The sequence below is a fragment of the Taudactylus pleione genome, unplaced genomic scaffold (assembly GCF_031769625.1).
Source record: "Taudactylus pleione unplaced genomic scaffold, aTauple2 ptg000529l, whole genome shotgun sequence".
Classification (NCBI taxonomy): domain Eukaryota; kingdom Metazoa; phylum Chordata; class Amphibia; order Anura; family Myobatrachidae; genus Taudactylus; species Taudactylus pleione.
In genome coordinates this window covers 3,991,510-4,018,546 of record NW_028284931.1, presented here as the reverse complement: position 1 = coordinate 4,018,546, position 27,037 = coordinate 3,991,510, and the positions used below count along the sequence as shown (strand labels likewise).

At 48.8% G+C, this 27,037-nt stretch overlaps 1 protein-coding gene across 3 annotated transcripts in view; it reads right to left on the bottom strand.

The window, feature by feature from the left end:
• Window positions 1-27,037, bottom strand: part of FZR1 (fizzy and cell division cycle 20 related 1) — a 111,612-nt gene that overhangs the window by 17,731 nt on the left and 66,844 nt on the right. For all 3 annotated transcript variants that reach the window (XM_088450831.1, XM_088450833.1, XM_088450832.1), the window contains 4 exons: window positions 24,021-24,123; window positions 23,727-23,911; window positions 23,396-23,629; window positions 4,418-4,522 (listed from right to left, as the gene is read on the bottom strand). In XM_088450831.1, the coding sequence (XP_088306957.1) occupies window positions 4,418-4,522; window positions 23,396-23,629; window positions 23,727-23,911; window positions 24,021-24,123 (627 nt within the window). The remainder of the gene's footprint in view (window positions 1-4,417; window positions 4,523-23,395; window positions 23,630-23,726; window positions 23,912-24,020; window positions 24,124-27,037) is intronic.

Sequence of the window (27,037 nt, the reverse complement as noted above, 5' to 3'; positions counted from 1 at the left end):
TGTCAGGTGCAGATGTTGTAGAAGTACCTCCGGAGAGCCTGTCAGCAATAGGTCGTGCATGTCCCCCGGTTCCATAGCCAAAATGATGGAACGCAAAGTTTCCATCCTGAATTTTGGCACTCTGAGGAACTTGTTCAGCGACTTCAGGTTGAGGATATGTCGATGAGACCCATTGGGTTTCGGAACCAGAAACAGAGTAGAGTAGTAACCCGTCCCGCGTTCAGAAAGCGGAACGGGAACAATGACCCCTACTTTCAGCAAGGATTCTATGGCTCCCTGAATCTGCAAGGCCTTGGACTTGTCTTGAGAAAGACTCGTGCAGAATAACTGTTGGGGGGGGGGGGGGGTCTGTGACGAAAGGAAAGGGCGTTCCCCTGAGAGACCACTTCGCGTCCCCAAGCATCCATGGTGGTATTGCACCAGCACTGGGCGAATTGATGAAGTCGGCTGTCCCCCCTCTGGGATCCCCCAGAGAGAGGCCCATCCCATCAGGCTGAGGGTTATCCTCTGGCTTGGAAGCATGGCATCTAGTACTCCAGGCCTACTTCTTTGGTTTAGGGGCGGCCTTGGTTGACGACTGTCTCGAGAAGGACTGACCCTTGGACTTCCCTTGAGTACGAAAGCCCGAGGTCCTAGACTTAGAAGGCGCAGCCCCTGATGGCAAAAAAGCAGACTTAGACTTTGCCAGGGTAACAATTTTGTCCAGGTCTGGGCCGAATAAAATCTCCCCATTAAAGGGTAAGGCCTCCAGGCCTTTCTAAGAATCCACATCCGCCCTCCAAGTACGGAGCCACAAAGACCGGCGAGCAGACACCGCTGCCGCTGATATTCTGGAAGCCAAAAGACTGGCATCCAAAGACGCTTCTCTAACATAGGAAGCAGCATCCCCTCATTTGTCCCACTAAAGCTCTTTGAACCTCTGGAGGTTCCTCAGGAAAAGTATCTTCCAGTACATTGGCCCAACTCTCAATGGCTTTAGCCACCCAAGAGATGGCCATGGACGGACGGGCTACCGCCCCTGAGGGTGAATAAATTGATTTTAAACAAGTCTCCACTTTCCTGGCTGTGGGATCCTTTAGGGATTAAATGGAAGGCATAAGCAAGGTAGCACTCTTGATCAAGCAAGTAACGTGAGAATCCACCGCAGGCGGGGTTTCCCACTTTTTGCAATGACTTGCAGGAAACTGATAACTAGACTCCAAACGGTTTTGCGGCTGGAACCTTTTACTAGACGACTGCCAGGCCTCCGCCATATGATCAGTCAGCTGGTCAGATAGAGGAAAAACAGTCAGAGTCACTTTTGCCTGCTTTGGATACTTGGATTTAGGGACCGGTGAGTCATCCTCTATATCAAGAATGGACCGGACCGCCCTCACCAATACCGGCACATTAATGAAAGATTTTGTTTCTACTTCCCGGACAGGGGAATCCGAGTCAGAGTCCTCAGGCAATTCCCCCTCATCCGAGGACGCAGAGTCTGATAGTTGCGCAGACTGGGATGACATAACAGGGCGTTTAGACGCCTTCTGAGGCTTGTCACACTAACATAGTTTGAAAGGCTGAAGATGAGGCCGCCAAACTCTGGACTGAACTGGAGAACACATCCACCCGTGGTGGATGACCTGCCTGCAAGAGACCCTGAAAGGGAATGACGGACTGCTGTATCAACAGAGGAGACTGAATATACATAGGTAAACCCGTTTATGGATTAACTGTCTGAGGCCCAGGGGGAGACTGCAATAAATGCGGTATACCCTGAGAAGGGGGGGTGGCTGATTGGGATAACCCCCTATGGGGGAGAGCAGTCGGGATCACCAGACGGTCCGCGATGGAAGCCAGCACCTGAGAAAACACTGCCCAAGGAGGGTCCTGTCCCGAATTTGGGGGGTTAGAGGGACCAGGTAACTGCCCATCCTGTGATAAATCCTCCTGATTTACACCTGCGACACAGGTGTAGGAGCCACGGAGCGCTTAACCTCCTCGTCAGACATGATAAATAGATATATATATAGATATATCTCAACACAACAGGGAATCTCATGTTTCACTCCTGGCATGCACACAAGCCCACAGATATGGCACCTGTATACAACTGTATGTGACCGACTTCACAAATACATGAATTTATATAAGTGAGATCAAAGAAAAGCCCTTCCCACACACACCTGCCAGGGCTGTAGGAGAAGGAAAGGGATAGAAATAACTGACAGTATTAAGAAATAAAGCACAGTCAGCACTAGCAAAAAAGTCACATACAATGCAGAAAGTTAAACTCATTGCACCTTGTCACTATAATCAACCTGCCCAGATTCAGTGTCTGGGAGAGCTATAGTCTGTGTAAGCTGTCCTATGAGGGAAGAGGTACACAGGGGGACCAGTCTGCATGCTGCCTGAGAGATCTGCGCTGCCACTGTAGAGAAGATGGCTGCCGGAGACCTCAGAGGAGAAGTGACCGAATGAGGAAGCAGCTCAGCGTCGCCAGACCCGAGCGGAAAGACGCGCTAAGCTGAGGAACCGCTAGACAGGGAAGGCTGCCCCCCCCCTGGCTAGTATTTAACACCCGGGATGCCGGCTGCCGCTGTCACTTTACTCCCTGTGGTCTAGTAGACCTGCGGGGTATGCCTCCAAGGAGGGGGAGCCCGCCGCCACCACTAGCGCCTCCGGTCCGTCCCCAGGGACCGGAGGCTGAAGACTGCATGTAAGCGGTGACCCGCGACTTACCTGTTCCCCGGCGATCTGGCGGCAATCATGGAATTCCACCAGAGTCTGGCTAGTACAGACTGTGGCACCGCTGCGATCCCCAGATCTGTACTGGCGTCGCAGCACCGGCGGGATGTAGGAGCGGCAGCTTGGACGTCCAATGGACAGTCTAACGCTGCCGCTCTGAAGAGTGTAAAAGCAGCCCCCCTGCACTAAGGATGACCTGACTCCGGCCGGGCACCAACTAAAACTGAGGTGCCTGTGGCTCGGGGGCGGGGTATAGAAGAGGAAGGACCCAGTGCATCCTGGGAGCAGCTAAAGCTTTAACTGCGTGGTGCCCGTGGATCCAGATCCAGCTATACCCCAAGGTCAACCCTGTGGACCCCCTATGGACCCTGAAGAAAAGTAATTGGTGAAAATTCTGTAAAGACTCTGGCCCATATGTAATAGTCTACGAGTTGTAGGAACTGGCGTGATTCAGCATTTAGATATAAAGCGGAAATAATTTCAAGAGGCAAAACCAACTACAGGCTGAATCCCCGAAATTGCATTGGATGGCAGGCTATTACAGAAGGGCATTTGGGGCTGATTCAGAGCTGCAGGCAAAGTAATTTTGCACTCTAGCAGTGGATTTATGCTGGGGTTCCATTTGCTTATTCAGTGGTAAGCGTATCTGCAGAGTGTGAGGCCCATGTGTGAGAGTGTACAGCTGACAAATGGTAGACAGCTGTAGCACACCACTTTTGTGATAGTACAGAATAGAAAGTAAAAATAAAAAAAATACTATTCACAAAATGCTACTGCTGTATTGATTTAAATGTATAAAAACACACAAAAATAAAGTGAGGTGGAAAAAAAAAAAAAAAAAAAAAAAAGGTACCACAATCTCTCTCAAGCACCTGCTGCTAACTCCTACTCCTCATCTCATATAGCTGTGCATATGACAGCAGCGCTTTAACTACTTAACTGAGTATTTTTTCCAGCAAAACTAGTCAGAAATTGCTGGCTCCGCAAGAGTCTGGGAAGTCAGAGGAGATCCGTTCTGCACATGTGTAGAACAGATTTCATCTTCAAAAACAAAGCGGGGTGTTGCGGTCGTACCTTGTCAGCTGAAGCACAGTTGGCTGTGTTCGCATCCCATGTGACCACGTCAGTTAAGTTGTGCTGTTGATATAGCAATCACTCACTCACACATGGCAAGGTCTTGTTCTGTCAATCATCATTATTCCTACACTGGAGCAGGTTGAAAATTGAATGCCCAATCTTGTTTGCATCTCCATCAAACCGCAACCCTGCGTAAATCTGTGAACCTGTACTGTATATTGACGTCAGAACACTTATTTCAGCCTTTGTTTCTCCTCTCCAGTTGTAACGTAAATGAGTTTGGCGTTTGCAATCTTTTTTGCATGCACTCAGCTATCCAGCATGTAAAGTACAAAAACATTGCAAGATCTAGGCACAAAACAGATGTGCTTGTAACTCTGTATCTGGTCCTATGTCTGTCTACTGTCTTTAACACTTTAAAAGGAAGGGCTATAAAAGTACAGTATAACAATTACTAAGAACTGCGTTTGATTAGGATTCTCATAGAATATAATGACAGGTCAAAGTATTTTAACATGTATCAGCAAATTAATACAAAACTACAAGAGGAATAAAGTGATTGCCACATTTCTGCATTTTGTGGCACAAGAAAAAATAAATAAAATGCACTCACAAGGTATAGAACTCTGTAGGAATGTCCCGTCAACTTTGCCACCTGTGTTAGAGATGGATATTTCCACACTAGAATCTGGTTCTGAGAATAGCCATGAGTGCTCACCTGTTAGCAAAGGAATGAGAGTTAGATATGTATCATGGAAAGGGAGAAAAGATGAATAACGACAAAACACATTTTAAATCTATGTTTTCATAGATTCATGGTGATACTATAAAACTATAAGAGTTAGTAACAGTAGTCCTTCATAAGAACACACAGAAAGAAATGCCATATGGTGCTATTCTAGTCAGTGTGAAAACAAGAGATATGGTAAGAACTTACCTTTGTTATCTCGGTTTCTACGAAGTCCATAGGGTCCACAGGGTTGACCTTGGGGTATAGCTGGATCTGGATCCACGGGCACCACGCAGTTAAAGCTTTAGCTGCTCCCAGGATGCACTGGGTCCTTCCTCTTCTATACCCCGCCCCCGAGCCACAGGCACCTCAGTTGGTAAGCAGCCAAGGCCGAAGAAGGAGACTAAACAGAGAGAAGGAAGACTGGAACACACAAGAAACCATACTCACAGAAATGTGAGACGGAAAACCGGTGACCAGCAACACAGCCCATTTGAAGCCAGGTGCATCAGGGCGGGCGCCCTGTGGACAATATGGACTTCGTAGAAACAGAGATAACAAAGGTAAGTTCTTACCATATCTCTTGTTTTCTACTTCAGGGTCCATAGGGGGTCCACAGGGTTGACCTTGGGGATGTCCCAAAACAGTTCAACTAAGGGCGGGAACGCTCCTGTGCAGAAAGGAGAATCCTGCGCCCAAAGGATGCATCCTGAGAGGCAAAAGGTGTCAAGGTGTCAAACGCATAAAACCTCAAAAACATCTGAATGAAAGACCAAGTGGCTGCCTTTACACAGCTGAACAGCGGAGGCACCACGTCTAGCAGCCCAAGAAGGAACCACGGACCGAATGGAATGAGCCTTAACAGAGGCCGGAACAGGTAAACGTTCCTGTATATAAGCCTCCCTAATAACAGAACAAAGCCAACGGGCTAACGTTTGTTTGTTGGCAGGCCAACCCCTCTGGTGAAACCCAAAGAGGACAAACAAAGAATCGGAACCTTCTAACAGAAGCAGTCCTGTCAACATAAATTCTGAGAGCACGGACGACGTCCAACGAAGCCTCACCAGCTGTAAGATCAGGAGACTGAAAAGCTGGCACCACAAGTTCCTGATTGATGTGGAACTTAGAGACTACCTTAGGCAAAAACTCAGGACGAGTGCGAAGCACTGCTCTGTCCTGGTGAAAAATGAAGAAGGGGGGACTACAGGAGAGTGCCCCCAACTCTGACACCCTCCTGGCTGAAGCAATTGCCAGGAGAAAAAAACAGTCTCAAGTGTTAACCACTTGAGGTCAACCGACTCAAGAGGCTCAAAATGAGGTCCCTGCAGGACCCGAAGAACCATTGCCAAATCCCACGGAGCCATTGGAGGCACAAAGGGAGGCTGGATTCGAAGAACACCTTTGAAAAAGGTTTGAACATCAGGCAATGTAGCGATCCTACGTTGGAACCACACAGACAGAGGCGATAACCTTCAGGGAAGCAAGACGTAAACCCAGGTCAAGACCTGACTGAAGAAATGCCAAAATCCTAGAAACCCTGAACACCTGCGGATCAAAGTTTCTGGACTCACACCACGGAAAGTAAGTGTGCCACACTCTGTGGTAAATCCGTGCGGAGGCAGGTTTACGCGCCCTCAGCATGGTACGGATGACAGAGCCTGAAAATCCACGGGACCTTAAGACGGCTGTCTCAAGAGCCACGCCGTCAAAGACAGCCGACCCAGATCCGGGTAAAGGCAGGGCCCCTGAGACAGCAGGTCCCGACGCTGAGGCAGAAGGTACGGAACGTCGATGGACAAGCTCCTGAGATCGGAGTACCAAGGACGTCTGGGCCACGCTGTAGCCACCAGCAGAAACGTGCCTCCGTCCTGTTTGATCTTTCTTAGTACCCAAGGCAACAGGGAGATCAGAGGAAACAGGTACGCCAGGCGAAATGACCATTTCACCGACAGCGCATACACCAGACTTGTGCCTGTGTCCCTTGTCCTTGAGCCGTACACGGGCAACTTGTAGTTATGACGGGATGTCATCAGGTCCAACTCCGGCAGTCCCCATTTGTCCACGAGAAGTTGAAACACCTCTAGGTGTAGCGACCATTCCCCTGGGTGCACGTCGTGACGGCTGAGGAAGTCCGCCTCCCAATTGAGGACTCCCGGGATGAAGACGGCTAAGATCGCAGGAAAGTGGCACTCCGCCCAAGCCAGGATGCGAGACACCTCCGACATCGCCGCTCGACTGCAAGTTCCTCCCTGGTGATTGATGTACGCCACCGTGGTGGTGTTGCCGGACTGCACCTGAACTGCCCTTCTGTGAAGAGCGATGCCTGACGACAGCAGAGCCTTGTACCCGGCCCGCAGCTCCAGCACGTTTATGAGAAGAGCTACTTCCTCCGCAGACCAACGGCCCTGAAGAGACAACGAGCCGGTCACTGCCCCCCAACCCCGGAGAATGGCATCTGTTGTGAGCAGAACCCAGTCCGGGATCCAAAAGGGACGACCCTCGATGAGATGAGCTGGCTGAAGCCACCAAGCTAGAGACAGGCGCACTTCCGGAGACAAGACCAGCGTCTGGGATCGGATCCGGTGAGGTAACCTGTTCCATTCCGATAGAATCTGCCCCTACAGGGGCCTGGAATGGAACTGGGCAAATTCCACCATGTCGAATGCTGACACCATGGACCCTAGGACTCTCATGGCCGAGTGGACCGACACCCTGGCACTGCTCAGGCAACTGTGTATCCTCAGTTGCAGGGAGGACACCTTTTCCGTAGTCAGGAAAATCCTTTGCTGACGAGAATCCAGAAGGGCTCCCAAATGGACCATCCGTTGTGATGGGATCAGAGATGACTTCTTCCAATTTATCAACCACCCGTGTGCTTGAAGACAAGCAATGGTCAAGTGGAGATGTTGAAGTACCACCTCCGGGGAGCTCGCCAGCAGCAGAAGATCGTCCAGATACGGCAGCAGCCGTATACCCTGTACCCGAAGGTAGGCGGCCATAATTGCCATCACCTTGGTGAACACCCTCGGAGCCGTGGAAAGGCCAAAAGGTAACGCCCGAAACTGGTAGTGATGTTGTAGGATAGCAAACCTCAGATACCGTTGGTGTGCAGGTGTGGAGATAGGCGTCCTGGATATCCAGGGAGACCATGTAATCCCCGGGTTCCATCGCCAGAATGATGGAACGTAACGTTTCCATCCTGAATTTGGGAACTCTGAGGTATTTGTTCAGAGACTTCAAATTTAGGATGGGACGGTGAGAACCATTGGGCTTCTGTACCAGAAACAGAAAAGAATAGTACCCCGTCCCGCGTTGAGACTGCGGAACGGGAACAACGACCCCTGCTTTCAGCAAGGATTCTATAGCTACCTGAATCTGGAAAGCTTTGGTCTTGTCCAGAGAAGGACTCGTGCAAAAAAAAACTGGTGGGGCGGTTTGTGCCGAAAAGACAGGGCGTACCCCTGGGAGACCACTTCTCGAACCCAGGCGTCTGTGGTGGTACTGAGCCAGCACTGGGCGAATTGAAGAAGTCGGCCTCCCACTCTGGGGTCCCCCAGAGGGAGGCCCGTCCCATCAGGCGGAAGGCTTATCTTCCTGTTTGGAAGAAGGGCACCTAGCTCTCCAGGCTTGCTTCTTGGGTTTAGAGGCAGTCTTAGCCACCGACTGCCTCGGGAAGGACTGACCTTTTGCCTTACCCTGAAGCCGAAAGGAACGAAAGGCCGAGCTCCGGACCTTGGCAGGTGTTGCTGCTGAAGGGAGGAAAGCTGACTTGGACAAAATAGTGGATACCCTGGCTAAATCCAACTCCGGACCAAATAGCAATTCTCCATTAAAAGGTAAGGCCTCCAGACCTTTCTTTGAATCAGCGTCTGCTCTCCAGGACCTCAGCCATAAGGACCGGCGGGCAGACACTGCTGCAGCCGATACTCGAGAGGTCAGTAGACTAGCATCCAAAGAGGCTTCTCCAATGTAGGAAGCAGCGTCTCTCATCTGTCCTAACAACGCCCTCTGGACATCCGGAGCATCGTCCGGTAAGATATCCTCTAATGCGTTGGCCCAACCCTCAATGGCCTTGGCCACCCAGGAGATGGCCATGGACAGGCCACTGCCCCGGAGAGGGAGTAAATGGACTTTAAGCAAGTCTCAACTTTTCTGTCCGTGGGATCCTTCAGCGAGGATATAAACTGTAATGGTAGAGTAGCGCTCCTTATTGAACGGGTGACATGGGAATCCACCGCCGGTGGAGTTTCCCATTTTTTAAAATGTGCCTCAGGAAAAGGATAATTAGAAGCTAACCGCTTCTGTGGCAGGAATCTCTTACTGTGCGCCTGCCAAGCCACCGCCATATGATCAGTCAATTGATCAGATAGGGGAAACACAGCAGAAGCCACCTTAGCCTTTTTGAAACTAGGATACTTCGACTTAGGAGCTGGTGCCTCATCCTCTATTAGGAGAATGGCTCGCACCACCCTAACCAGTGCTCGCACATTAATGGACGACTTGGTATCTACCTCCTGGACCGAGGTGTCTTTGTCAGTGTCGACATCATCTGAGGACCCATCGGAGTCCGATAAATGCGCCGCCTGCGCCATTAGTGTGTGTTTTGACGCCCTTGAAGGTATATCACTCTGCAACATTGACTGAAAAGCCGAAGACGCGGCTGCCAAATTTTGGACTGAGTTGGAGAGCACATCCACCCTGGGTGGAGGAGCCGCCACAGGAGCCTGAAAAGGCACCACAGACTGCTGCGTCACAGAGGTAGACTGTATATACATATGTAACCCCGCATAAGGACCAACAGACAGACCCGGGGGGGCTCTGCAATAATTGCGGGACACCCGGGGAATGGGGGATGGCAGACTGGGGCAACGCCCTAGTAGGGACAGCAGTCAGGACCGACAGACGGTCCGCAATAGACACCAGCACCTGAGTGAACATCGCCCATGGCGGTTCCTGCGTCAAGGGGGATTTGATGGGCCAGGAACCCACCATCCACACAGGCCATCCTGTGATAAATCCTCCCTATTCACTCCTGCAGAACAGCGTTTGCAGAAGACCAACACCGTAGCCATGGAGTGCTCAATCTCCTCTTCCGTGTGTGTGTGTGTGTGTGTGTGTGTGTCATCTAAGCTGACAGCTAAATCTTTGCTGCAGTCTGCCAGAAAGACCCACTCGGCGCGCTGGGTTTTGTGAGACTGCTAGTGCAAGGCGGCTTTTTGCCAAAAATGTATCTAAAACGCAATGCATTGCATTTAGTATGCATCAGCAGACTGTGCTGATTAATTTTATATAAATTTTTTATTTAATTTTATATACGACACTTGTCTGTATCTGAAGTGCTACAATGAAACGGCCGCGGCTTTTTTCATTCCAAGATACGTTGTATAAATGTAATACATTTAGAGGGGTATTCAATATGAAACGTTAACTTCACTGTCAAAGTTAACGTTTCATATCGGAGTTTTTACCTGCGTTAAAGTATCGGGCGCGCTCCCGCTTATCCCCGTATTCAATATAATTTAACGAAAACGGGAACCTCCGAAGTTGGATTTGCGTAAAGTCACGAATTTTTCCTTAAAAAAATTGTAAGACCCCTAAAGTTGTAAAAACATGGGGGATCACTATGGGTACCCCCGTTTTAGCCTTTAAATGAAACTCGGGGATTTAAATAGCCGCAGTAAGTGTTTTTTTCCCGACATTGAAGAAGTGTTGCAGAAGAGCACTTAGGTTATTTTTTCTGTTTTTTTAAGTGGTCCCATCAATTTTGGGGTACATGAAAATGAGTTCTAGCATATTTTTAAGTCCCTAAAGTAAGTTTTTAAAAATTCTATATTTGTGCACCTGCCGCTATAATTCTATTCTAGAAAACATCTGCTGCATACTTGCAGAATAGCCCTGAACCTATTTCCCTATTCTTAAACAATTTTTTCCCATTTTTTTTTTACCCCAATTTTTTAATTAATTTTTTGGGGTCTCCCTATTTTTTTTTTTAAACTTTTTTTGACACAGTTCTTTTTTAAATGTCATTCCCAGGGGTGCAGGCTATTTTTTTTTAAGCCTGCACCCCTAAACCCCAATTCTGCACTTTTTTTCGACACCTATTCAATGGTGAAAAGTTATCCCAATTTTTTATCAAAGACTTTTCAAAACTGCGATAAGTCTTTGAAATTGAATACACTGTAAAAGTAAAACCTCCGATGACGACGTCATAGCTCCGATATTAACGCAAAAACGGACTTATCGCTCCCATATTGAATACCCCTATTAGTCGCACGGGACCTGGCAGCTAACTCACCCTGCATGGTGTATTAAGGCTGTGTTTGAGGACACAAAATGTATAGCTCTACTGAAAGGTAAACATGTATTTTACATCAGTATGTATCCATTCGTGCATGCAGGCCCTGGGAACAATGCTTTCCACCTTCGAGGTGGTAGAGTATGCCCAGTTTCACTCTCGTCCTCTGCAGATGGAAGTAATGACCCTGCACCTCAAGTTTCAGATGTTCCTCAAAACAGGGCATAAATTAGCTCTGTATAAGTTTTGTTCTCTCTCTAGTGGTAATGTCAGGTATTTTATTATGATGTCTAATACATAAGAGGTCTACAGTAAGTTCTATGTTAGGTTGCCCTAATGTTTAAAAAGCAGTTTTATTTACAAAGTCAATGACTTGGTTTGTTAGATTGGCTTTTACATAAACTGCTCTAAACAGATTATGCTATACAAGAAAGTTGACTATGCATATTAGTGTTCATTCTATCACCCTGCACCTGTCCCAACCCATGCAGTTCCTCTTTCCTGCTTGGGGTGTCACGCTGCGCTCTGGTGCGTCTAGCACACTCCGCTGATTCAACAGACTTCTGCTATAAAGACTAACGTGTGCTAGAAGCACCAGAGTAGAGAGTTACACCCCAGGCAGGAAAGACAAATTGCATGGGCTGGGACAGGTGCAGGGTGATAGAATGAACACTAGCATACCATATAAAATTTGAGTACCTCTAATCTCATCCCTTACTAAACTACTTGTATCAGAGGTCACCCCCACCTTAGGCTTCAAAATATATTGCAATGTGAAATGGCCACCTAATCGGAGAAGTCATGTGCAATATTCAACAATTGCAATGGGTGTGCAATAAGTTTCCAGGTGTGCAGTGCATATGTAGAGTATACACACTGACTCGTTGTGAACTGTAATCTCTGACTACAGTTCTTGTAAAATTTCAGGGCACAGAACCGTATATGAACAGCACTGCACACCAAAGTAGTCAGCTTTTTCACTTCATCATACTCATTATGGAGCTCAAGAGGCCACTGGAGAGCCATGATCTTTATAAGACTACAACAGTGGTCTGCAACAACAAGAGAGGACCAACTGAGAGCTGCTTTTGGGTAGGAAGCACGGTCCCGAACCATCGTGTTTGAGTGGTTTGCAGAATTTCTGTACAGGAGACTGTTTCTGGAAGACAAGGAGCGCTGCAGGCGACATGTGCCAGTCATCACAGAGGATAACTTTGTTGCCATGCGGGCCATAGTTGAGGTGGATGCCAGGGTAACTATGGACAAGTTAGAGCAGGAAGACGGAATAACATAAATCAAACATGCACAGTCATGGTGAAAGGAGGAACCAGTAACAATACAACCCTGCAAGCCAAGTATTAGAATGGGCACCCTGTGTTCCCCGTGTACTCCAAAAAAAGGATTTTTCAGGTAAGGACAATGGGACGTCCCAAAGCAGTCTCCTAAAGAGAGGAGATTTGCCTGTGTTGTGCTGAGAACACTATGCACGAATCCAGGAACTCTTCTTGTAGATGCTCTAGAGCAGGCCTGGCCAACCTGTGGCACTCCAGCTGTTGTGAAACTACAAGTCCCAGCATGCCCTGCTACAGTTTTGCTATTAGGGAATGCTAAAACTGTTGCAGGGCATGCTGGGACTTGTAGTTTCACAACAGCTTGAGAGCCACAGGTCGGCCAGGCCTGCTCTAGAGCACCTACAAGAAGAGTTCCCGGTTCTCTGGTGCAGGAGCAGTACCTCAGCAGCTTGTGAATGTGTCGTGAGGCCATCATGTTGATGTCCGGACGTCCCCAGCACTGAACCAGGAGTTGAAAAACCTCCGGATGGAGAAACCACTTGTCTGCGTGTACATCCTGGCAGCTGAGAAAGTCCGCCTCCCACTTCTGGACCTCGGGAATGTACATGGACGATACAACTCGCCTCTCTTATGGCAGCTCGACTGTGGGTACCGTCCTGATAATTGATGTAGTCGATGGTTATCGTGTTTTTTCGATTGAAACTTTACCGGCTGGTGACGGAGAAGGTCCTTTGCTTGACAGAGCTCTGAACACCAGTATGTCGGCTCTCCTGAGACGACCAGCGGCCTTGAAATGTCTGATGACAAGTTACCGCACCCCAACGACTCGCATCGGTGGTGAGCAGGACCCAGTCCTGGATCCAAAAGTGGCAGCCATTGTTGAGGTGGGACTGGTGGAGCCACCACAAGAGAGTGACAGACGTTTTGAGGAACCATCATCATCTGAAACTTGAGGTGCAGGGTGGGCTGGGTCCACCTGGCCAGTACTTCCATCTGCAGAGGACGGGAGTGAAACTGAACATACTCTACCACAATCTTGAAGGTGGAAAGCATTGTTCCCAGAACCTGCATGCACGAATGGATAGAGGCCCAACACTGTCCCAGCAAGGTGCACCTGTATGGACTGAATCTTTTCTTTCGGCAGGAACACCTGCTGAACACTGGAGTGCAGCAAAGCTCCCAAGTGTAACATCTCTTGAAATGAAGCTGTGGTGGACTTCCTTCAATTGAGGATACACCCATGGGACTGTAGAAGCTCCACCGTGAGGCGGAGACAGACCTGAAGGACCTCTGGCAATTTGGCTAAAAGGAGTAGTTCATCCAGATAAGGCAATATCCGGACTCCCTTTCAACTTCGTCTGAGATGTGCGGTCATGGCTGTCATGACTTTGACGAAAGCACAAGGAGCTGTGGAAAGACCAAATGGCAAAGCCTGAAACTGGAAGTGTTCCTCCCTTACTGCAAACCTCAGGTAAATCTGACGATTATCCCAGATAGAAATATGAAAGTAAGCATCTTGGATATCCAAGGAGACCATGAAATTCCCAGATTCCAGAGCCAGTATTATGGAGTGAAGCGACTCAAAACCAGATTCATTACGGACAGATATTGCGATCGCAGCTCTATAATCATACTCAGGACTGCGATAATATGCTAATGATTGCTATCACAATGCCGCCGCACTGCCAGCTTAGAGACGCCCACTACCTCTATCTCACATCTGTAATACCTTGCAAAGCTCCATAAACATCGGAAACAGAGTAGCATTGGCCCCTCACGCAGAATTACGGCAACCCTGACCTGACAAATTGCTAACTTCGTTGCACGCAGAGCTGCGTATGCAATCGCTATGGGCAATTTATGCACACCCATGTAACGGTGTTCAAACGGTCGGGGACGCCTGCGTTTCTCTGACCAGCCCCCCATTCACCACCCCCAAAAGCTCACTGCCTATCAATCACTCTGCGTGGTCTCCATGATCGCAGGAGTGCCTTTGTGCACTGCGATGCATATGCAGTACGCAACAATCGGCCGTCTGCGTACCCTTTAGCAATAGCGATCAATAATGAACCAGGAGCTTAATGCGGAACATGGGAGATATTTGTTTAGCGACTTCAGGTTTAAAGGTTGGCGTAAAAGCCTGTGCTGCTTTGAGAGGGGGAACCGGGGTTATAACCCAGGAAACCAGAAGAGACCTAATAGACTCTCGGAGAGCTACTGCCTTTATTGGATCCACCAGAAGGCCTGTGTGAAAAAACTGGGCTAGAGGACGTTCCCTGAAGGTAAGAGCGTAACCCTGGGATACTACTCCTGTTATCCAGGCGTCCTAAGATGTCGACATCCAGACTTCGGAGAAAAGTAGATGACGGCCTCCCTCGCTGGGGGGTCCCGGGTGGAGGCCAGTCCCATTATGCGGAAGGGCTTGTCAGCCAGCTTGGTAGCTGGGTGTTGGGTAGATCAGATTTAAGCTTTTAATGGGTGAGCCCCGGAACCTGGTGGATGACTAACCCATGGCCTTTCCTTGAGGACGAAAAGGTGCAAAAATTAGAAGTGCGGGACCTAGGTGCCGCCGCAGATGGAAGGCTGGAAAGCTGCTACTGCAGCCACTATCTTGTCCAATTCCGGACCGAACAGCACTTTGCCTGAGAAAAAAAGGGCTCAGAGAGCCTTCTTGAGATCCGCATCCGCACACCAGGTACGAAGACAGAGGGCTCTCCTGGCAACTGCTGATGCTGACACCTTAGAAGTGAGGATGCTGGCATCAATGGTGGCCTCACCAAGATGAGTGCCTGCTCCCCTGATAAGCTCAACCAGAAACAATAATTCCGACATGTGTGCTCCGCAGGGAAGACCTTCCTCCAGAGTCTGTCCAGCGCACCATGGCTTTAGCCACCCAAGTGGATGCAAGGGCTGGGCCCCTGTATTAGAAAACAATCTTAAAAAAGGAAAAAGTTTCTATTTCATATCTATTGGATCCTTAAAGGAGGCCGTGTTTGGGACAGGAAGGGTAATAGATTTCACCAATCTGGCAATGTGTGCGTCCATTGGAGGAGGAGACTCCCACTGATACGTAGCTGGAAGAGGATAGAATGTGGAAATATGTTTAGACACTACAAGAAGCTTGTTAAGATTAGCCAACATCTCCTACAGGAGGTCTTCCAGTTGAGCAGAAGACGGAAACTCAGCTACCGTCTTCCTTCGACGTTTAAATACAAGGGCGTCAGACTAAGAAGTCTGGTCAAAGTCTAGGGCAGTGTTGGCTAACCTTGACACTCCAGCTGTTGTGGAACTATATATCCCAGCATGCCCTGCCACAGTTTTAGCATGCCCTAATAGCAAAACTGTAGCAGTGCATGCTGGGTTATGTAGTTCCATAACAGCTGGAGTGTCAAGGTTAGCCAACACTGGTCTAGGGCCTCGACGTCCACCTTGGGTTGGGAGCCTTCCAAAATAACAAGAGATATGGTAAGAACTTACCTTTGTTATCTCTGTTTCTACGAAGTCCATAGGGTCCACAGGGTTGACCTTGGGGTATAGGTTGGGAACCAAATCCGGGCACCACGCAGTTAAAGCTTTTAGCTCCCAGGATGCACTTGGGTCCACTCTCCCTATAACCCCACCCCCAGCCAGAGGCACCTCAGTTTGTAAGTAGCCAAAGGCCGGAGGAGGAGAAAAAAAAGAGAGAAAACTGGAACACTCGATAACCATACTCACAGAAATGGGAGACGGAAAACCGGTGACCAGTCACACAGCCCATTTGAAGCCAGGTGCGTCAGGGCGGGCGCCCTGTGGACCCTATGGACTTCGTAGAAACAGAGATAAAGGTAAGTTCTTACCATATCTCTTGTTTTCTACTTCAGGGTCCATAGAGGGTCCACAGGGTTGACCTTGGTGATGTCCCAAAGCAGTTCAACCAAGGGAGGGGACGCTCCTGTGCTGAGAGGAGAATCCGCCGCCAAAAAGGAAGCATCCTGAGAGGCAAAGGAAAACAATGCCTAGAACCTTAAAAAGGTGTGGACAGAAGACCACGTGGCCACCTAGCAAGGCAAAGCAGCCAAGGCGCCACAGCGAGCCACCCACGAGGGTTACATGGCCCGAGAAAAAACAAGCAGCAACAACAGAAAGGCCTACCCATGGGTAGGCCCCTGAAGAAGACATACGAGGCCATCCAGCCAACATATGGCCATAGGCCGGCCATCCTTTCCTGTTAAAACCAGAAATCTCAGACCACCAATAAGGAGTCCGATTTCCGTCAGGAACTTGAAAGGATCACATAAATCCACAGAGGCCGGACCACAGTCAGTCAATGAGGCCACACCAGCCGAGAGGACTGGGGACTGAATGGCCGCACCATAAGTTCCAGAATAATATGGAACCTGAAAATCACTAAGAAGAAACACAGGGTGAGAGCAACTCACACCCTGACAAGATGCCCTCCAGAAGAGGGAGCCACATGAGAACGCTCCCAATTCCGACACTCACCTGGTTGATATAAACTCCCTGATAGAAAGAGAGAAAGCCAAAGCAATAGACCATGTAATGGCTATCACAACCAGCGGTTCCATTAACTTTCCCCGGAGTTAACAAAGAACCACTCCTAACTCCCAAGGAGTCCCTAGGGAGGACAAATGGAGGCATAATCCAGAAAACACTCCAAAGGATGAACTGGATATCAGAGCGGAGCAATTCCATAACCTAATCATACTGACAGTGTAGAGATCTGCACTGTCAGGAAGGCCAGGAATGAGGGTGAAACCCAAGCCAGCCGGAAGGAATGCCAGAATATTTGGAAATCCTGGACACCAGAGGATCGTATCGATAGGTATAATACCATAAGAATGATGGCTGCCACAGTTTGTGGTAGGTCCCAGCAAAAGCTGATCCATGTGCTCCAATCATTCCAACGATGACAAAGCCATGGAAGCCGTAAGACCACTGTAGGGACGTAGTCAAAAACAAACAACCCAGGTCCAAGGCAAACCCCAGGACCCTGAGACAACAGGTCTGGGTAGTGAAGCATCAGGAATGGAGTATCGATGGAGAGACTCCGAAAAACCAAGTACCCCTGACATCTGGGGCAATCAGGAGCCACCAGCAGGAAAGCATCTCTGTCTAGATTGAAACACTTCCCTCGAGGAATAATGGAGACTGGAGAACACAGGTACGCAAATTGGAAGAACTCCTTCACCGACAAAGAGTCACGGAAGGTTGCTTCAGAATCCCCAGAGTTGGACTGTAACACCATAGTGTGATAGAGTCAGAAGGCCATGAGTGTCACCTCAGGAGGGCCCCCCCCCCCCCCCCTGCTCACCAGGAGATGAAACCTCTCTTGGGGAAGAGACTAGTCCCCGGGATGCACGTCGTAACGGCTGAGGACTCCCGCTTCCCAATGGAGAGCACCTGAAATGAACACTGTCGAGATGGTCGGGAGGAGACCCTCAGACAATGTCCGAATGTATGACATACCTGACATTGCCACCCAACGAACAGTATTGCTAAAAAGGAAGCTACTGTTCTGACCCTGTCGGACTGAACTTTTTCAGGTTCACCGGGAAACAAGGGCTATGCCAGAGTGAAGGGCCAAGACAGGCTAAAGTTCCAACAAGTTAATTGACAGGGTGGAATCGACAGACATCCAATTGCACTAAAATGGATGCGAACCAGACACTGTCCTTAGCAAAGAATACCCTGGACGAGATGGTCATAGTCACCCGAAAAGGGACAGACTTGCCTCCGGGGAGAGCAGCATCATTTGAACAGTGATCAGACAGAAAAAAACTTGTTCCATCTGGAGATAAGCCAATTATGGAAAGGCCTGGAATGGAACTAAGTCCATTCCACCCTTCCAAAGGCAGACACTGAATAGTGGACCATGCCTCCCAGAGTGCAAAGACATATGTCGACTGCGCAGACATCCATGTACTCCTAATGGAAGAGTGGAGATGCAGTCTTACGCCAGAAGAATTCTCAGATTCTGAGAATCCAGCAGGGCTCCTAGGTGAAGAATACCCAGAGAGGGATGCAGGGAGGACTTTTTCCCCATTGATTAAACATCTGCACCCTGAAGAAGCCACAGTCAACCTGACCCGGCTGTAAAGTACCCCGGTGATCCTGCTAAGAGCAGGAGACCATCCAGGTACAGGAGCATTGGGATATACTGAACAGAAGAACTGTCAGAAAATCCAAAACGCTGGTAAACCCGTGGGGCTGAGAACAGTCCCAACAGGCAGAGCCCGAAAACCGTAAGTGCTGTGATACAGCAAACCTCAGTCCATGCTGAGGCAAGGTCTCTGTAAGTGCCCGTAGGCACGCGTCCTGTATATCCAGTGATACCATAAAGTCCCCAGGTTCCAAACATAGTATGATGGAGCATAGGGATTGCCTCCTGAGCCCAGGTAGCTTTAGGAACTGGTTCAGGGAATTGAGACAGAGAATAGGCCAAAGAGGACCATTCAGCCACCGCACCAGAAAGAAAGCAGAACAACCAGTCCCTCGCTGAGAAAGTGGGGATGGCCCAATTAGCTCCGCTTACCCCAACAACTGTATAGCTTTCTGAATTCGTAAGGCCCTGTTCGGGTCCGAATAAGGGCCTGCGTGCCATCACATGGAAATAGGCCGCCTGAGCAAAGAGAGGGCGTACCCTCCTACCCACGTAGCCGCGGCAACTAGACACTAGTACCGGGCGAACTGAGAAAATCGCCATCTCCCAGTGGTAGGCCTGTCTCGTCATGCTGACGATATATCCGTAGGTTCAGAAGCAGGATCGGCTGGCAGTCCAGGCCTGCTCGGTTGAAGAAACAGACCTTTAGGCTGACCCAGAGGACAAAAAGACTTAATAGACTTAGTCTGAGGCCCTGTAGTGGGCATAGCTGAAGGCGGGAAATTTGTACTGCCACTGTCAAGGTCAGGACCCAACAAGATCTACCCTATAGATGGTATCTGCACCTCTGCATTCCCAGAGCGCAGCCATAGGGTATTACGGAGGATACCGTCGCAGCCGGAACTCTGAAAGTTAGGAGACTGGTATCCAATATAGGCATGTCCACCTATGACAACTACATATATTACATGAGCGACCAAATACATTTGAACCCCAGACGTGTTGGTGGGGAAAAAACATTACAAATGCATCAGCTCAGTATGCAATAGTATTAACCAACCATGCTATAGCCATGGTAGGATGGGTAACAACCCCTGAAAGCGAGTATACTGATTTCAGGCAGAGTTACCACCTACGGATCAGAAGAATCCGACCACGCAGGAATGGGATGCATAGTAACGTCTGTAATCTGACGAGTAACACGCCCATCCACCCCATGAGGGGCTCGTGATGACCCTCAGGGAATTTGGGACAGGAGGCCAAACACTGTTGTAATACCTCATAACTGACAACAGCCAGAGTCCCGCCATGCGATCCCCCCGCTAGTCAGCAACAGGGAACCAGAAGGCACGCAATACTGAGGGTGTATGATACAGGTGCAGGTCAACATTCACTCTAACCAGAATGGACCTGCCACCAGCCCAAAGCAGGGATAATAATACTTGAAATAGGCTTCCCCCCGTGTAAGAGGGAAAGAGCCCAAAACAGTATCCAGTTCACGCAGAGCCAACTGGGAAGTAACCACAGGGCGTCAACCACGCCAATTTGCGTTTCGGAGAAAACGACATCCACCCAGGGTGGCCGTGGGAATCCCTGCAAGGGGAATGATAGACTATGGTGGCACCAGGGGGATTTCATATACTGCGAAAACCCCCTGCAGGCTCCCTGCAGGGGGTTTTCGCAGTATATGAAATATACTGTGACACAGTATATAGTCTGTGTCACAGGGGAAGAGTGCAAGTATATAGTCTGTGTCACAGGGGAAGAGTGCAAGTAACTGCGAGATACCCTGAGATGAAAAGGGCAGTATGGTGAAGTAACCCCAAGTGAGGTACAACAATGGGGCCCACCCGGCGATCCGCAATTGAGAGGATCCCGAGAAAACAAACCTCCCAAACCGTGAAAGGGGCCGGCACCAGATGACGCCACACACAGAACCTTTTATTAAACAAATCCTCCGCACTAACACCTGCAGCACATGACTTGCAGGATAGCAAAAATGGGTGTAGTATAACGCTCTATCTCCTGGTCAAACATATCTGACCAATCTTGGCGGAAATATCAAGCAGTGCTATACTGGTCCTGACTGATGCTAAAATTAGCCGCAGGGACCCATTTTCAGCGTATGCAACACACAGTTCCAACAAAAATGTGGCAACGTGCAGCACGCAACAGTATGTGACAAACCTCACAAATATCAACGAGTATATAAATGTGAGGTCTCAGAACCACCCTAAGTACAGCTGTATTAGGGCAGATAAGGAAAAGGGATAGATATACACTGACAGGTGAGAGAATTAAATACAGACAGTCAGCACTAGCATAAGTCACATACCATGCAGATATATACATATATACATAAACATGTCATATAATATACTGCACTATTACACTGCATTCAACTTACCCAGATTCAGTGTCTGGGAAGGCTACAGCACTGTGTACACTGACCTGATGGTGAGGTACGCAGGGGGACTGGACTCACTGCCATCTCCGGAGCTCTGCTGCTGCACCACAAGAAAATGGCCGCTGGAGACCTCAGAAGAAGCGTGGCCCGCGGAGGAAGCAGCTCAGCGACGCCAGACTATACATACTGAAAGGCGCGCTGAGCTGAGGGGAGGAGCCGCTGTAACAGGGAAAGCTTCCTCCCCTGGCCGGCTATTAACCTCCCGGGACGCCGGCTCCCAGCGCCGATCAGTAAGTCCCTGGTGGTCTAGTGGACACACGGGGTATGGGGGGCCCGCCGCCACTGCCGGCGCCTCCGGTCTGTCCCCGAAGACCGGAGGCACAGGACTGCATATTAAATGCGCGGATCACCGCAAGCGGTGATCCGCGACCTTACCTGCTCCCCGTAGATCCGGCAGCAGTCCTGGGCGCCCACAGAGTCCGGCTAGTACAGACTCTGGGGTCCCGCTGAGATCCCCAGATCTGTACTGGCGTCTCAGCGCCGGCGGGGTGACGGAGCGGCAGCTTAGACGTCCTATGGACAGTCCGACGCTGCCGCTCTGAAAGTCCAAAGTAAAAATAAAAAAAACTGTACTTAGAAAAAATAAAGCTTATGGGCTGCTAATCAGCTCCACACTGCACTAAACAGTGACCCGACTCCGGTCGGGCACAACTTAAACTGAGGTGCCTCTGGCTGGGGGTGGGGTTATAGGGAGAGTGGACCAAGTGCATCCTGGGAGCTAAAAGCTTTAACTGCGTGGTGCCCGGATTTGGTTCCAAACCTATACCCCAAGGTCAACCCTGGGGACCCCTTATGGACCCTGAAGTAGAAAGAGGAGTTTTCTACCTCAGAACAGATGGAGGAGATGTTGCCTGAGGAAACATAAGAATTGGAGACACAAGCAGATTGGGGCATAGCGCTTTCCTGACGGGTGGGTCTGCGCTTGGGCGGCAGGTCCCTAATTCAGCCTCTGTTAGAGGGAAGTAGACACCTGCATTAGACCCTGTACTGAATGTGAGAAGTTCTCAATACAAAGTGGCTTTACAGCAGTGGGTTGTGAATCTAACTGAGCAGGCAAAATGTTGACTAACTGATCCACACCTGTAGCAACAGAAACAAGGGGAGGTGGTCTGGGTGTTGCAAGTTGGTTAGCTAACTGCAGCATTACCTGCGAGAACGTTAATGCCCATGCCGGTTCCTGAGAGGAAGCCATGGCCGAAGGGACTCTCGCTGCGTACCTGTGAAACACTTGACACATAATCATGATCCTGTGCTTGAGTAGAAAGCGCTTCAGCATGTTCATGTAGTTGCACAGCACAGCAGCGTCCCCCTCGCTGGGTGCCGTGTTCTTGGAAGACATCTTAAAATATTCCAAGAAACTCCCCACACACAGAAGTTTAATAAAACAATGGTGTAAAATTTTAAAAGGGGAGAGCACTGAATGTAGAAGCACCACAAATAAAGAAATAAGTGGGGCTACGATAATGTATATAGCCGCAATTGAATGTGAACACTAAAATCAGTATTCCCACCAAGTAAAAGACTAAACACAGTAAAATTACAAAAGTTAAACAGATAGAAGGCAGCAAAGTCAAGAGCCTATGAAAGTTCACCTATACCCTTATTCAACTGCATTGAATGTTTGTGTCAGTATTGTTTAAGTCGTAAATGGGCAATATAATGCTTACCAACCCAAATAGAAGAGGAAGGATCCAAATGTATAACCTGACTGTGGGGTGAGGTATACATGTAGGTAGCCCGTGTCTTTCAGCATCAGCAAGGCAGGCACTATGGAAAATGTTTGCCCAGTGTTTTTCTCTGGGAGGAGAGAGTAGAAGCCTTTGGGGGCAAAGCTTAAAGGTTATTTTGTCCTCCCCCCTTCTGACAACCCCAAGGGAATTGGCCGCTATTAGTAATAGCGCCCAGTTGCCAAGCATACCTTGGTGGTCTAGTGGGGTTAGAGACAAACTGGCCCCCACTGCCAGTGGCAATATACGCAAACCTGGCCGGGGACACTGGACACAGTTGCTGTCGCTCCGGCCATTGGCAAGGGAATCATTGGAGCGGCGATGGGGGCATCCGTAGGAAGCTGTCCCACCGCAGTAATAAATAATATAGTAAAAAGGAACAAGGAAACTAACAGGCCCCCTAACAAACGTGCCCTTGCTACAGGCACCAAACTAAAACTAGTCCTCAAGGCTGGGGGCGGGGAGAGAGGAATAGGGGAGAGAGAGCCTGTGCTGCTGGGTAAAGATATTTAACTGTTTGGTGACCAGGCTCCAGCTCACCACCTATACCCATTGTTATCTCTGTGTCCCCCAGAAATAATACTTTGTGCGTCCACTGCTCCAAATGCGGTTATCCAAAGAAAGAAGAACTCAGTGTTGAATTTTCTACACAGTCACTGATTATTTTACAACTAGGCACATCTAAACCAGTTCCAAATGTTTGCAAAACCTTGCACACTGAACAACATTAGTGGTATGGTCTTCTGTGGACAATTTGTATATTGACCAGTCAGACCTGCAAAGACCACATGCACAGGACAGGGATCAAATCACTGAAACCAAAAATTCAAACCTTGCTGATTACATAATAACAAGCAATAGCCTGCAGTATTTCCAGTGGACATTTCACCATGTTCAAACCACAAAGCACCAACAGCAACCTAAACCTAGGTTTTGAATGGGCCCTCAAACAGAAGACACCATCATTAAGTTACACTTACCAGTTCATTAGCATGCTTTGACCAGGCCAGGTTACAGACCTGCGATCCAGTGTCAATGCACTGAAGAGGTTGACCTGTGAGTGTGTTCCAGAATCTGATACAGCGGTCAGCTGTGCCGCCTCCTGAAGCAAGCAGACCATGTTGGTGGGGGGACCAAGCAATTGCCTTCACTGCAGCTAGATGTTCTGTGTACTGCTGGACAGGAGTTAAGCTTGAATGATTCCATACTAAAAGCTGAAAGAAACAGAATGCAAATGTAAAAGAACAATCTAAAATTAAAGCAAAAAAGTTAAAAATAAAAAAAAAAGTTCATCTAAAGTAATAATTATACCTTGTTGTCATTCCCTCCTGATGCCAGCAGCTGGTGATCAGTGGACCACTTGAGGCCACACACCTCTTGCCTATGACCCTGTAACCTCCTTTCAGATTGCACTGGTGGAGTACGGATATCTCTCTGCAAGATCATACGGTCTCTACTACCTGAGGACAGTTGATCTGCATTCCACGCCAAAGCCCCTATAATTGAGAAGTATACATATATCTATATTTTAACTCTCATGGGATCAAACAACAAAAGTCTGTAATACAGAGGAAACAGGGGTTTGTGCATCAAAGCTGGTCTTACCAACTCTGGCTGTATGCCCCTCTAGAGTGGATAGCTTCTTCCCGGCTGATGCATCCCAAATCTGCACAAAACCTTTATGAGTCCCAACTGCAACTAAATTTCCCTGCAAACAAAGCAGAAAAATCAATAAAATCCCCTATAATAGTAGATTAAAAGGAGTTATGGTAAAACTTACCCTGGTTAACTCTCTTTCTTCGAAGTCCATAGAGTCCACAGGGGAGGCAATGGGATGTAGACGGGACTTGGAGGACCGGATACCAACAGCAAAGCTTTTCAATCTTAGGATACTCCGGTCCTTCCCCCTATACCCCGCCCACAGCGGGCAGCTCAATTTTGTTAACAAGCCCAAGGCAGGAGCAGAATAGGAGAGGAGGAAGACTGGTACACTAAAGAATCACACACTCACACAGAGAAGGAAACAAATGACCAAGAGAAGAAACTCATAGAAGCCAGGTGCGTCAAGATGGGTGCCCTGTGGACTTCCAAGAAAGCGTTAACAAGGGTAAGTTATACCATAACTCTCCTTTTCTTCTTCAGGGTCCATTGGGCTCCACAGGGGAGACAATGGGGATGTCCCAAAGCAGTTGTTAAAGGGTGGGGGCGCTTCTGAACAGAGAGGAAAACCCAGTGCCCGAAGGAAGCATCCTGAGAGGCAAATTTATCAAAGGCATGAAACCTAAGAAAAATGTGGACAGAAGACCACGTGGCTGCCTTGCATAGCTGTTCAGCACAGATGCCACACTGCCCATGAGGGGGACCCACAGAACGAGTCGAATGAGCAGATACTGTAGCAGACAAGGAAGGCCCGTCTGAGTCTAAGCCTGTGAGATAGTCATGCGAAGGCATCTGGCCAGAGTCTGGGCCATCCCTTCTTATGGAATCCATATAAGATGAAGAGGGAGTCAGATTTCCTGATTGAACTAGTACAGTCCATGTAGAACCACAATTTTCTCATTAAGATGGAAACAAGAGACCACCTTGGGTAGTAAGCCCAGGCGCGTTCTACGAACAGCCCTGTCCTGATGAAAGATTAAAAAGGAGGAGCGACATGAAAGCGCCCCTAAATCCAATACCCTACGGGCAGATGCTATAGCCAGAAAAAAAAAAAGTGTCTTCGCAGTGAGCCACTTGACATCCACTAATTCCAAGTCGAATGGATGTTCCTAAAGTGTGTGGAGAATCACTGACAAATCCCATGTAGCCACAGGAGGGACAAAGGGAGGTTGTATAGATAGAACACCTTGCAGGAAGGTGTGAACATCAGGTAGAGGGGCAATTCTGCGCTGGATTCAGATGGACAGAGTAGAGACGTGCACTTTCAGAGAAGCTATGCGGAGTCAAAGATCCAATTCGGTCTGAAAAAAGGCAAATATTCTAGAAACCTTAAAAACTTGAGGATCATAGTTTCTATGAGCATACCACTGGAAATATGTATGCCATACCCGGTGATCAATTCTGGCCGAGGCCGGTTTACATGCTCAGACCATGGTCTGGACCACAGAGGTAGGGCCAGGTCCAGATATAGACAGGGACCCTGAGACAAACAGGTCTGGTCGTAGAGGAAGTTGAAGAACAACATCTATGGAGAGATCGGAGTACCATCTCAGCCATTGGGCTTCTGAACTTAGAAAAGGGTAGAATAATAGCCCTCAGTGGGAGAACACTTCTCTTAGCCAGGCGTCTGATGTGGTCTGATGCTAGAACTGGTTGAATTGAAGAAGTCGGCCTCCCACCTGGGAGCCCCAGAGGGAGAGGCCCGCCCAGTCAGGCTGAAGGCTTGTTCTCAGGTTTGGTAGGTGGATATCTAGTAGCCCAGGTCTGTTTAATCCCAGGCTCGGAAGCCTTAGTTGATGGCTGATGGCTTGGAAAGGACTGACCATTAGATTTTCCTTGAGGACAAAAGGACCGAAAGAATGACATCCCAGGCTTTGCATTATATGGAGAGGGCAGGAACGCCATCTTGGAAGCTGCCAAGGTAGTCACAATTTTGTCCAATTCTCGGCCAAACAGGATATCCCTAGAATAAGGCAGAGACTCCAATGGCTTTTTAGAGACGGAATCAGCCTTCAAGAAGCGCAGTAAAACAATACGGCAGGCTACTACAGAAGTGGCAGATGCCTTGAAAGCTAGTAGGGCCGTATCCAAAGCAGATTCACCAAAATAGGAGGCTGCATCTCTAATGTGAGATATGTAGGACAGCTCTTCCCTCGAAGCATCAGAGGGAAAAGTCTCTTCTAGGCCCTCTGCCAACCCTCAGAGGCTTTTGCCACCCAGGCCGTAGCACTAAGCAGGACGACGAGTAATAGCTCCTGTAAGAGAGTATATAGATTTTAGACAAGCTTTCATTCTTCTATCCGTAGTCTCCTTCAAGGAGGTTGCAGTATGGATAAAGTAGGGTAGCATTCTTAACCAAACGTATCATGTGGTAATCCACTGTTGGGAGAACTTCCCATTTAGTGCAATCAGTAGCGCGAAGAGGGTAAAAGGAACTTAAACGTTTAGGCAGCTGAAATCTTTTACTGAGCATATTCCATGACTCACTCATATGATCAGAGTGAGGAAATTCTGGTAAAACTACCGTTTGTCTTTTAAAGAGTGGCTCTTTTGCCTTAGGAGCGGGTTTTGTCTCTTCTATTTGAAGAATACATTTTACAGCTCTCACAAGTGCAGGTACAGTACCGTATATTCAATTTAGAGGGGGGTTCCTCGTCTCCCGAGAGGGGAGTCGGAGAGGTCTGATTCTTCTGCCTCCCCAAATGAGAATTCATCCGATAGCGGGTGGACTGGGAAGATAACACAGCACGCTTAGTAGTTTACTAGGTAAGGGTCTCTCCTTTTGCAGCATTTGTTGAAAGGCTGTAGGAGGTATCCGCCAGACTCTGCACTGAGGTAGAAAGTACGTCTCCCCATGGGGGAGGCAAAGGATTTGCAGGGAGTAGCTGCTGTGGCTATTCCATAGGGGGAGCTACCACAGGGACCACAAGGTGGTCTGCAATTTTACCAGTACCTGTGAAAAG